Raw genomic sequence first — 12,023 nt, 5'->3', positions numbered from 1 at the left:
TTGATAATATGTTTTATTTCAAATCAGTTCTGAGAGAGGGAAGTGGGGGCAAAAATGCCTTCGCTTTTCTATCTTTACACAGACAAGAAATTTATTCTATTTCCCAGAGTTATTTTTGCTCTGGACTGAGTTTTAATTATTGTGTCTTCCTTTTTCCCACAGTTCATTTTCTAATCGCCTTCAAGTTAGACATCACTGATAAACACTTTCCAAGTCTTAGATGTGTGTGTAAGAATGGAGATAACAGTTTGGAAAGTATGTAACCTTTTGCATTACAAGAGGGGCTCAACTAGAGCAATTTTTCCTATTTGTGGTTTGGAATCCCAGCTCTCAGTCAGCTTGCATTTTACCTCCAGATTTGTAGACATAATTTCCATGAAGCCACATGCTTAACTCTGGAAAGAACAAAACGTGTATAAATTAACTGTAGTATTAATAGAGCTGTCGGGTTTGAAATGCTACATCTCAAAAAGTACTTTGTGTACAGACTGAAATCTGAAAAGTCTCAGAGCCTAAGAATAGATTGCATAAGCAGTTACTAATGAATGTGGTCATTGGGTTCATGTGGTCTTGGTTTGGCTTCGAGGCCAGGCCCTGCCTTGAGCTGTGATTCTGAACAGGCTCTGAGCCTGTTTTATTGCAGTTTCTCTCTGAAAAGGAGGGTATCTTGCCGCCCGTCATGGGCTGTGTGCAGTTATGAGATAACAATTTATAAAAGCATGGAACACAGTACCTGCAGGTAATAGGTGCTCAGCGATTGGTTTTTCTTTTTCTTTTTAGTTTCCTTTCCCTTTATTTATTTGCTCCTGTCAAAAAGATAATATTTATCCAGTCCAATTGATGAAGTTATTAGAACTGAATCAATAGAGGTAAAAAGAAATCTATTAAAAAGCCAATAGAATATGACCTTTCAAATATCAAGTGCTATGATCATAAATAAAACTTCTAAAAAAGAGTTTGGCAATAAAACACATACTTTTAGTAGCAAATATATAATAGTGAAATAATAGAACTAAATATGTTTGGTTTTTACCATATAGACTGATAAAATGATTATATTTGTATGGAGAGGCTTGGTTCATTTATGCTCATTCTTGTAAGCCTATTTTCCCCACCAACTAGTATTTCTATGCACACTTTCCCTGTTTGTACCATTTTCTGAGATTTATAGTATAACGATCGTCGGCGTTGAAATTGAAATAACCATAACAAAACTGTCTCTGTGCGATACTGCTTGTTGGGAAATATAACCTGCAGAGTTAGGACAGTGTAGGATGAATTTCAGGTTTCATAAGATGTTTTGAAAGACGGCATGGTGTAGCCCAGCTGCTGGGCGATTGATGCTGTTTGGGCCGCTCAGATCTGTAACTTCAGGTTCTTAGGCAGAGCCACTTCTGCTCCTCATCTGCTGTTCAGTTTCTTAAACACTGATGGCCAGATAACTCCGGGGGGTGGGGTGGGGTGAGGTGGGGGTTGGCTTGAAGAGCTGTGTGCAGGGAGCCTCTGGGTTCCTGAGCCAGGGCTGCTGTGGCCCAGTGGCTGTAGCAGTGAACTGCTTCAGGACTCCTCTGTGCCAGCCCACATTCCAAACCCAGGACTCCCACTGCACGGGGAAGTTGCCTCATGCTGGGGTGGGTGTGCCAGGTCCCCAGGAAACCTCTACACTACTGCTTCCTTTGGTTCTTTTTAGTTAGGTGGTTTATGTAATGACTCTTACACCCTTTATTTTCTTTTAAAGTAAATGAATATGCATTATTGCGCTTCCATTTTTATAGTTATATTATTATTTTGTTTTCTACTTTTGCTTCGTTGTGTAAACTTGAATCCTTTGTTAATCTCATCTGCTCATCTCCCATTTTTACTTTTTAATCTGCATTCTTGTCTTTATTTCCTCTTTTAGTAGTTTTGGTAGCTGGGAGACTGTTGTAAATTGTTTTAGATTATCTTGCTCTGGAAACATTATTCTTTTCTCCAAAGAGAAAATGCACTTGGTCCAGTATTGAATATGATCATTCCTGTTCTCCTGCCTTCATGGTCCAGTGGAAGGTCCTCATTTCAAGGCCTGAAGACGTGACACGTTGTCTTCCGTTGGTGTGCCAAAGAAGGCTTTAGGGACAGAGTGAATCTTGTCATCTCTTCTGCTTCCCTCTTTGCTTTGGCCACCAGGAAATGTAGCGCTGAATTTGTAGCTCAACTTAAATAACTTTGGCATATCTATGTCTTAAAAATTGTCTCATTGGCCTTGGTCTTTTGAATTCTATCTGTCATTTCTTTGATCCTGATCTGTAACATCTTTGTGTGATTCTGTTTTTATTGAGTATGTTCTTATAAGTTGCCTCAAGTTGATGGATGGAATGAGGTGAGATTTATAAAGTTAATAAATCGCAAAGGTTGTCACACTTGTTCTCTAACAACCTGCCCCTTTTCATTTTCCACTGTGTTCACATACTATTTTAAAAAAAAATAAATGACCTTTAGATTTTCCATAGTGTGTGCTCTGTGCAGTAATTTCTATGTCTCTATTTTCAGCATGATCTTTCTTTCCAAAGGTTGCAGGGAGAGTAGCTGATGAAAGGGGTGCGGTGCTGGGCCATGAGGTGGGCTATTGCATCCGCTTTGACGACTGTACAGACCCGCTGGCTACAAGAATTAAGGTGACGTGCTCAAGCTGCTTTTCCTGTTGCAAATAAGGAAGAAGATTATTTGGGGGGAATTAAAAACCTGCAGCATCACTGCTGACGGGACACTGCTACCGTGGCAGAAAGTGCAGGGAATCACCCCGGACCCCGGAGAGTTCAGTCTTCTGGGAGGTGCAGAGGCTTGACTCTTAGCCCTGAAAGGACCTTGAAAGTTAGGTCAAGCTCTTGGTTCTATAGCTGAAGAGGGTGAGGAACTGGGCGGTTGAATGTCTTGCCTGAACATTATATGTGCCCATCGGTGATAGAACTGGAGCTCAAAGCTGTCTTGCCTTTTGTGTGTTTTATTATTTTACCACTGAGCCACATAGCTGTCTAAATATAGAAACTTGCCTGTAAAAGGGCTGAAAACAGGGACAAAGTAGTATAAATTGGTAAAGTGTAGAATTTAGAAATGTTATTTTTACAAGTTAGAACTTTCTTATTTTTACATGATGATAGATTTTACATGCGTGTTCTTTGAACTAGTTACTAACATTAAAATAATCAGCAATCAGTGTACAGTCAACTCAACAGAATGTCTCCCGGTACCACTGTGCTGGAATCAGTCTAATCAAATAGTGTTCTAAAGCAACGGAAATGCTCTGTGAAATGAAAATTGGTTATTGGACTCTCAGTTGCCTCAATTTGTGTAGAGGAAAATTGAAAATAGTGATTTGTAAAAATGGGGACCTTATTTTCCAGATATCTGAATTTTGACATTCATTTACTTTTGACATTCATTTTACTAGGTAAAGAGCATATTTTTCTGTATCATCACATATATTGAGACTAGCTAATTTTTAGATGAATTTCAGTGGATTATATAACCAAATGATTATTTTTAAATCTTTCATGAAAAGCTTTTGTATTCCATTTGGTCACAACTTTAAGGTGCTCACTTCTCCACCGGTGGTCTGTCATTGGTGGCAGTTTCTCCCCTTCCTTCCAGTTGTGTCTCTGTTGCAGCTGGTACCAGATCCAAGAAAAATGTGATGGGAATGCAGCCTGCTCTTATAAACAATAAGTAAAAACGCTAAGATACAGCATGTGAGGGAGATGTTTAGCCTTGTTAAAGTACTGAATTGTTTCGGGGTGAGCGTGACAACATCTGGTTGTTGCTACATGTTTCTAAAGCATCTTATAAACCTTCATTCATCTTAAATGATAACAGCTGACATTCTTGAACGCTGTGTGCTGGGTCCTGTACGAAACACTTTCCATGTACTAGCTCACTTACTTCTCACAATAACCCTCTGAGGTAGAGGCTTTTATTATTTCCATTTCACCAGTGAGGAATCAGGTTCAACCAGTGAGGGTTAGTAAGTTGCCCAAGGTTCACACAGCTGGTAAGACAGAGAGCCAGGGCCTGAACTCCCAGTAGTCCGACACCACAGCCGCTGTCAGCTTCCCTAAAATAATATCGGGGAAGTGGAGGTTAATCACCTCAAGAGCTTCAAGTCCATAGTTTTAGGGACTTAGCTGTCATTCACATAGTAAATGCAGGTGACATTCTGCTAAAACAATTGCTGACCCCAGCTGAGGGTCCTGGGTTTGAAGTCTTGTTTCGGAGCAGTTCCATTGTTTCATAACTAAAATGTTGGGGGCATTTCCTCATAGTCCTTTGTGGGAATTGTATTGTACACATGCTGGTGAAGAGGTTGTCTAGTTGAACTTGAACTTAAAAAAAAATCATGTACAGTGTAAAATGAATTATTTCTAAAACTTTTTTGTTTTTGTTTTTTAGTTTCTGACAGATGGAATGTTGGTCAGGGAGATGATGGTTGATCCTCTGTTAACAAAATATAGGTAAATGTGTTTTTCCTATAACTTTCCTAAAGTTTCAAAAGTACACAAGTAGATTGCGAAGGAGCTGTGTTAATAACCGGGGTTCACATCTGTGTTTAGCCACCCCAACGCTTTCCTCCCTACCTTGGCTCTGTCAACCCTGGATGTGTTTCTCCATTTACAGACAATCAAAACAGGGCAAATGAAAATCCCGGCTGTTATTTGAACAGTCTGTTGCCTTATCCTATTTATCTTGCCTCTGTTATACCCCAGGTTGGATGGTGACCGCAGAGTCGCATCACAGAAGGGGGCAGCATTTTGTTGAATGTAATGTGCAGAGTCCAAATAATATTTACACTTTCTCCTTCCTGGTGTGTCTTCGTCCATTACTCGCAGTGTTAAAATTGTCCCACCCAGGCTCCGTGGTCTCTGGAAAAGGATGTCACGTTTGACTCCCTGGTACCCATGCACCCCAGTGTGATCGTGTGCCTCTTTGTGGTGTTTTCTGCAGCTTCCCAATCTTTAAGTGGTTGGCTGTTGTTCTACTTATGTGCTCTATGCTTTTCTTACATTGTAATACTCAGGTATTAGATCTTAGGGAATCCAATGTGGGTGGTAAAAATCTTCAAGATAGCAATAAACGTACCATTTTCTTCACCAAGATATGTTGATCTCACCATTTTTATTAGTTGAAGTGTTACCTCCTTGTCTAAGAGGAGTTTCTTGACTTCATTTTGATACAAAGTGAATGCGTGGGGGCTGAACACCCCGAAATCCCTTTGGTGATGCGGGTGGGGTTATGCGGGTGGTTGTTTGGATGTTCACGGAGCTCCTCCATCTGGTTCTCAGTGCCATCATGCTGGACGAAGCCCACGAGAGGACCCTGTACACAGACATTGCCATTGGCTTGCTGAAAAAGGTATGACTCTGCTGCCAGACTTTGGTTTTTGTTTTGTGTGGTTGCCTGATTACGAAAATAATTGTAGCGATTTGGAAAATCCAACCAAATATGAAGAAAAAATAATTTAAACCGTCCCTAATCCTACCCGGAGAAAATCACTAGCAAAATGTTGATGTGTTTCCTTCTCTTCATTTTTCTATGTTTCTGTTTGCATGTGTCAGATGCGTCTCTGTTGGCATAGGGATTGGATTCTGTGTGCTCATTTGTATATTGCACATTTCTCTTAATATTACATCAAGATCATTTTTCTGTGTCCTTAAATATTCTTTGAAGACATTATTTTTAATGGCTATGTAATCACGTATCTCTACCGTAAAGTATTTGACCCTGCCCTTATTGTTAGGCATTTGTATGGCTTCCAGATTTGAAGTATTTTAAATAATGTCTCAGTGAGCACCATGGTAAGTAAATCTGTTGCATTTCTGTTTCTTTTCTTTCTCTCTCTCTCTCTCTCTCTTTTTTTTTGTTTAACTTTTTATTACAGAAGATTTCAAACATACCCCAGAGTTGAGAGAAGGTTTAATGACCCATGTGCCCATCATCTGGCTTCAACAATTACAACTCGTGGCCGGTCTTGTTTCACCCTACCTCCATCCTCTCCTCCCTTCCTGTATTTTCTGATTGTTTTCTTTGGATCAATTCCCAATCCCAGGAGTCTAGAGAAAGGTGATAGAGCAGAGAGATTAAGAACATGGATTCCGGGTCAGACTGCCTGGGTTCAAATGCTGGCTGCTGAGTTTACTCATCTCTAAAATGGGGATAATAGAAGTATCTGTATCTATGCTGGTATACGCTCCTATATAATAGCCACTAACCACCTTAGATTTAAATTAATTAAAATATAATAAAACAAAAAACTCAGTTCCTCAGTCCTACTGGCTGTATTTCAAAGGCTGTGTATCTATGTGTGCCTAATGGCTACTGCATCGGACAGAACCTCTCTATACTGAAGACGGTTTTCTTCACAGAGCTGCTCTATATCATAATTTGTTGTGAGGCTTAAGTAAGACAGTGTAAAATTCTTAGGATGGCGCCTGGCACGCGGTCACAAATAGACTATGAGGTACCTTTGTGCAAATTAGAAAAAGATGCCCCCACTGGGAAAATGTCCAGAGCTAGGTGAGGGGAGGGTGGGCTGGATTTCACATGCCCCAGCCTCCTCTGCCTGGCATCTTTGTGCAGTGCGCACACTGCACAACTATACTCAGAGACCCTGGAATAGTACAGAAATTAGTATTTGTTAGCTGCTATTGTTATTTGGAGTATTATTTTCTTCCTTGGCCTTTTTGATATTTATGAGGGCTTCTATTACCTTCTTAGGAACAATATAATTAGAGGGCTTATTTCACTGAATCTTTGCCAACACTGAAAAATAGATCCTTGCCAATATAATAGATGAAAGAATAATCTCATTGCTATTACATATTTTTGCTGTAATTTGTTTGATCATTTCTCCTATGCCTGTTGATTATCTGTTTCTTTGAATGACTGTTAATATCTTTTACCCACATTTCTTGGTGTTATTGTTTATTGTTTGTTTGCTTTTAAAGTCCTTTTTTATACTTTAACTGTATAGATGTGTACGTAGATTCTGACTATCCAGAGACCCAGGTGTCAGGAAAAAAACTTTATTATTATTATTATTATTATTAGTTTCAGGATAATGATTAGACATTTATACCCCTCATAAAGTGATAACCCCAACAGGTCTGTTACCCATCTGACACCGTACATAGCTATTATAATACCATTGACTGTATTCCCTATGCTGTATTTTATATCCTGTGACTATATGTGTGTGTGTGTGTGTGTGTGTGTGTGTGTGTGTGTGTGTGTATATACAATTTTATATATATAATTTTATATTAGTTTCAGGTATACAGCGCAGTGGTTAGGCATTTATATAATTTATGCAGTGATCCCCCCAATAAGTCTAGTGCGCATCTGACACCATACATAGTTTTTACATTATTGGCTATTCCCCACACTATTTCACATCCCCTGTGACCATGTACTTGTACTTCCTAATCCGTCACCTTTCTCACCTATTCCCCAAGCCCCCTCCCATCTAGCAACCATCAGTTTGTTCTCTGTATCTATGAGTCTATTTCTGTTTTGTTTGTTCATTTATTCTGTTCTTTAGATTCCACATATAAGTGAGATCATATGGTATTTGTCTTTCTCTGTCTGACTTATTTCACTCAGCATAATATCCTCCAGGTCCATCCATGTTGTTGTAAATGGTAAGATTTCATTCCTTTTTTTAATGGCAGAGTAATACGTCATGAAAAAATGGTTTTACTTTTGAATTCGGTAAATTCAAATTCACGTCTTAAAGCTCCTTTATACTTTCTATAACATTTGTTTTTTAGCTTTTTATTTTGGAAATTTTATACGTTTATACAATTAGAAAGAATAGCATGATGAACCCCCTTTTAACCTATGATTTTAACAGTTATCAACTTGTGGTCAGTCTTGTTTCATCTGTAAGCTCTCCCTCATCCAAAGAATACACTGAATTATTATGAAATAAATTTCATATATCAGATTTCATCCATAAATATTGCACTGCTATGATTGTTTCCTGATGCCTTCTTTTTTAGATTCAGAAAAAGCGGGGGGATCTTCGATTGATTGTGGCTTCAGCCACTCTGGATGCAGAGGTAAGAACATTTTCCCCTCACCCCCTGCCCACTGTAAGCACTGGAATAATTGGGCATATCCATGGGAAGTTATTTGTAGCAGGAGCTTATCTTTGGCAGAATGGCCCACCTTCCTTATGGAGACATCTGATGACCTAGATTCCATAGGATCAGAGGATACTCCTTTTCAGCCTGTGGGTGGAAATTAACCTGTAATTAATTGAGTTCATAGTTACATACCTACTTGTCTTGTTTCTGTATATACTGTGTTTCTCTTCTCACAACTTTTTGTTACTTTTTTAAGTATGAGGCTATATTTCTGGCATTTATTTAGATTATAGTGTTTATATTTAGTTTTTTTACATTGAAGTTTTCCCTGTATGTGTAATAATTTCCATGTTATAATTTTTATGGCTAAATTTATATTATTTTTCTCTCTTAACTCATAATTTAGTTCAAATAGCAGTTCAACACAACAAATAATTTTGACCACTTGATCTAGAGAGGGTACCAAAAAAATGTATACACATTTTAAGAGCCGTTATCTATGTAGCAGTAGTTCGCCATAATCAGAAGTGTCTGGATGCTGATGGTAACCTCTTTGAGCACCTTGTGTAATTGCAGAAGTCAAACGTGACTATTTGTTGAGTATTACAATTTTAATACAGTTTTTTCCTTTCTTTAAAGGAAGGATACATTTTTTTTGGAACCCTCTATATTATATGTATATACGTACATATATATGTATGTGTGTATATATATATATACACACACACATATGTATATGTGTGTGTGTGTATATATGTATATATATACGTGTGTGTGTGTGTGTTTATAGTTCAGTATGTTGTTCAAGGTGCTGAGGTAGCCAAGGAACGAGTTCTTAACTCTAGCTGGCTGGCGTCCAGAAGCTCTCACAGAAGACAGACATCCCAGTTGGATTTGAAAGATGCACAGAAGTTTGCCCGGCTGGGCAGGGATGGGACATGCAGAGAACACAGAGGTGCGCAACCCTGTGTGTAAGGAGCTGGGAATCACTGTAAGGTGGAAGCCTGCCTTACCTATAGGGCCCTACAGGGGGCCATCTGCCCCTGGCTTCCTCTTTCTGCAGTGCTCCCTACACTCCAGCCTCACTGGGCCCCTTGCTGTTCCTCAGAAAAACCTAAGCATGCTTCTGCTCTCGGGGGGCCCTCTTTCTAGACTGTACTTCCCTTAGACGTTCTCATGCTCTACCCTCATTTTGTTCCGATCTTGATCAAATACTCTCTTTCCTGAGGCCTTGACCACTCTGTCTAAAATAGTGCCCCTGCTGCTGTCCATCCTCTTACTCTGCTGATTTTGTTCTGTTTAGTACTTTTCGCTACCTCACATTATGTGCATATCCAAGTGTTTGCTTATTGTGTGTCACCCATCACTAAAAATAAGCTCCATGAAGAGTGGGATTTTGTCTTCCTCATTATTTTATCCCTTTCACCAAAAATAGTGTCTGGCACAGAGTAGGTGCTTTGGGTTGAATGAATTTTGATTGAATAGGAAAAAATGGGGGATTAAAATGGAAAGTTTGGTAGGGGTCAGATGATGGAAGAAGGCCTTGTAGGCCAACCGAAGGAGGAGAAACTCTGGCACCTGGTTGGGTGCCCTGGGAGGGTGTGTGGTTATGGCAATGACTTGGTCATATTTGGCTTCTGGAAAGATCACTTTGGGTGCTGTGCAGACGAGACAAGAGAGATGTGGAAATACCAATCAGGAGGCCAGTTTTATAGCCCAGCTGCGACATGAAGGGGGCCTGGCTCCTGGCCCCTGGGCTCCCTGTGGCTTCAGGATCCAGAACAACTTGGAGGGAGAAAAAACTCAGTATGGCTAAGAGAGCTCTGTATCTTCATGTGTGCCCAGACTGCTTTCTTAGACCTTCTCATAGGCTGTAGGAGTCTGTGGTCTTAGGTCGACCCATGATAACTTTTGTGTCAAAGATCCTTGGTCGCCAGCTTTAATTAATTCTCATGCCCTTCACCCATGATACATGCTGGAATGCTATTTTTTTTTTTTAACATTCATGGATTTATTAAGCATCTGACATATGCCAACTGTGTCATAGGTAAGCTCCCAATACGAGTTTAATCCATAAAATAGTGAACTAAAGTAAATTATATACAAAAAGACAAATACGCTACTTCACCATCTTGACCGGAAGTGGAATGCTATGTTGAGGACCATACCTAGCTTCTCTCCTTCTTACCTGCTCCAAGGCTGAGTCACACAGAGCATGTCCATTGTACCTCCTAGCTTTGTTACCCCCTTCTCTTTATTTAAAAAAATCATCCCCAGCAGTTTTTATTGTGTTTGAAAACTATAATGTCCAAGTCTTAGAATTATTGTTAAATAATATTTATTGCTTGTAATTGCCTTTCATTGTCTTTTGGTGTGGCACAGAGATTTTAAAAAACGGCTTCTTTCAGTTCTGCCTACTGCAGTTGATATAGATGGATTTTTTGGAAGTAATTTTTTTAAGTGGGAAAGTAGAATGTAGGAAATTCGTCATGCCACGCATACACTATGAGGCAAGCAAGGCATGCCAGGACCTCAGCAGTGGTCAGCCGTGCCTTTGGGGGGCTAGCGCCATTCCTTCCTTCATCCTTCCGCACCCAGGGTCTCCTCTGTGAGGGGGAAGGTGTGGTCTGCGTGTGTGTGAGGGGAGGACCTGGTACATGAGTTCCCGTGTGAGAGTGAGGAAGAGGAATGGAGTGGGCTGAGGGCAAGGGAGGAAGAGCAGGAGTGGGTGTGGGAGCGGGATTGGGGAAGGGCGTTGCTTAGGTAGCAGCTGACTGAGAGGTCCACAGGTGCCAGAACTCATTCCTGGTCCCCCAGCTGCTGGATCTGTGGCTGACAGACTAATTCCAAGCCCCACTACTTAGAAGGGTAGATAATACCACCTGCTCTGATTTTGCTCAGGGCCCCGGGTGACCCAGGAAGCAGGTAAAGACACCTGTGACTGTGGTTGAGACGCAGAGGCAAGTGGAGTATGAAGGGCTGGTCACATAGTTGCCTGGATTGATTTAGCTGGTTTGTTAATGGAAGCCTAATTAAGCAAGAACATGACTGGGTATAATTATGAAGTATTTATTGACCATTGTATCCACATGGCAGAAAATAGGATTACTGACAACTCCCACTGTTTTTTGTCACAGGTCCAGTTACTTGGGGAGAGGCTAATTTCTCTTTCCAGATTCTTGGAGAAGGACCTTGGGGTCAGCTGGGGTCAGGTACCCTCTTGGGACCAATCTGCATGGGCCAAGGCCTGTTGGCCCAGGGTGGGCATGTTGTGTAGACGTGGTTGCTGGAAGCCCGCTCCTGTAGGTCAGGTGGGAGCAGCTACCATGGAAGGAAGCTGTGGTGAGCTGGGCAGACAGCTCAGCAGATGTGCACACAATTTACATTCCATTTCATGGGCTACGCTTGTCTTTTATGTAATTTTATGTTACTTACTGTGTGTCTGTGCCAATGTGATCCCACCTCTTCCAAACCTGACTCAGACTCTCCCTTTCCAGTGCGTTGAACCCATTTCACTCTTCCTGTTCCCTCATTCTGCCTCAGAATGCATGCACTGTTGATAGGATATCTTCTTTTTAGCCTGTAATTTTCTGTGTATTTTGTATTTCCAAATCAAGATAAAAGAGAAACATCTTAAGGATTAAGATCTTGTGCCTTCTCAATTAATTAATGCTGAATCCTATTTCTTGGAAGAGTAACTCCCCATCTTTACTCTTCCGCACACATATTCCTGAGCAGCTAAGGGGTAGCCATCCACTCCAACAGCCTTGTTAAGGCATCAGCTTCCTCCCTGTTCTGCGTGCCTTTTTGGTCCAGAAAGCTTGTCTGTCAAGCCCTTCCTAAAATCTCCCTCCTTTATCTGCAGCTTCTAGAGCCCTGCCATGTCCCCTCTCTCCTGCCTCCTTGACG

General features: G+C 40.7%; 1 protein-coding gene across 1 annotated transcript in view; it reads left to right on the top strand.

Moving 5' to 3' along the window:
- The window catches only part of DHX35 (DEAH-box helicase 35), a 70,038-nt gene that overhangs the window by 19,740 nt on the left and 38,275 nt on the right, over positions 1-12,023 (top strand). The window contains exons 5-8 of the mRNA XM_019749108.3: positions 2,550-2,654; positions 4,423-4,484; positions 5,313-5,382; positions 8,028-8,087. Coding sequence (XP_019604667.2) covers positions 2,550-2,654; positions 4,423-4,484; positions 5,313-5,382; positions 8,028-8,087 — 297 coding nt within the window. The remainder of the gene's footprint in view (positions 1-2,549; positions 2,655-4,422; positions 4,485-5,312; positions 5,383-8,027; positions 8,088-12,023) is intronic.

Source organism: Rhinolophus sinicus, chromosome 13 (assembly GCF_057876585.1).
Source record: "Rhinolophus sinicus isolate RSI-liver-muscle chromosome 13, RSI-T2T, whole genome shotgun sequence".
In the NCBI taxonomy this organism is placed as follows: Eukaryota; Metazoa; Chordata; class Mammalia; order Chiroptera; family Rhinolophidae; genus Rhinolophus; species Rhinolophus sinicus.
The sequence above is the reverse complement of the archived record's forward strand: the minus strand, read 5'-3'. Positions and strand labels throughout refer to the sequence as shown.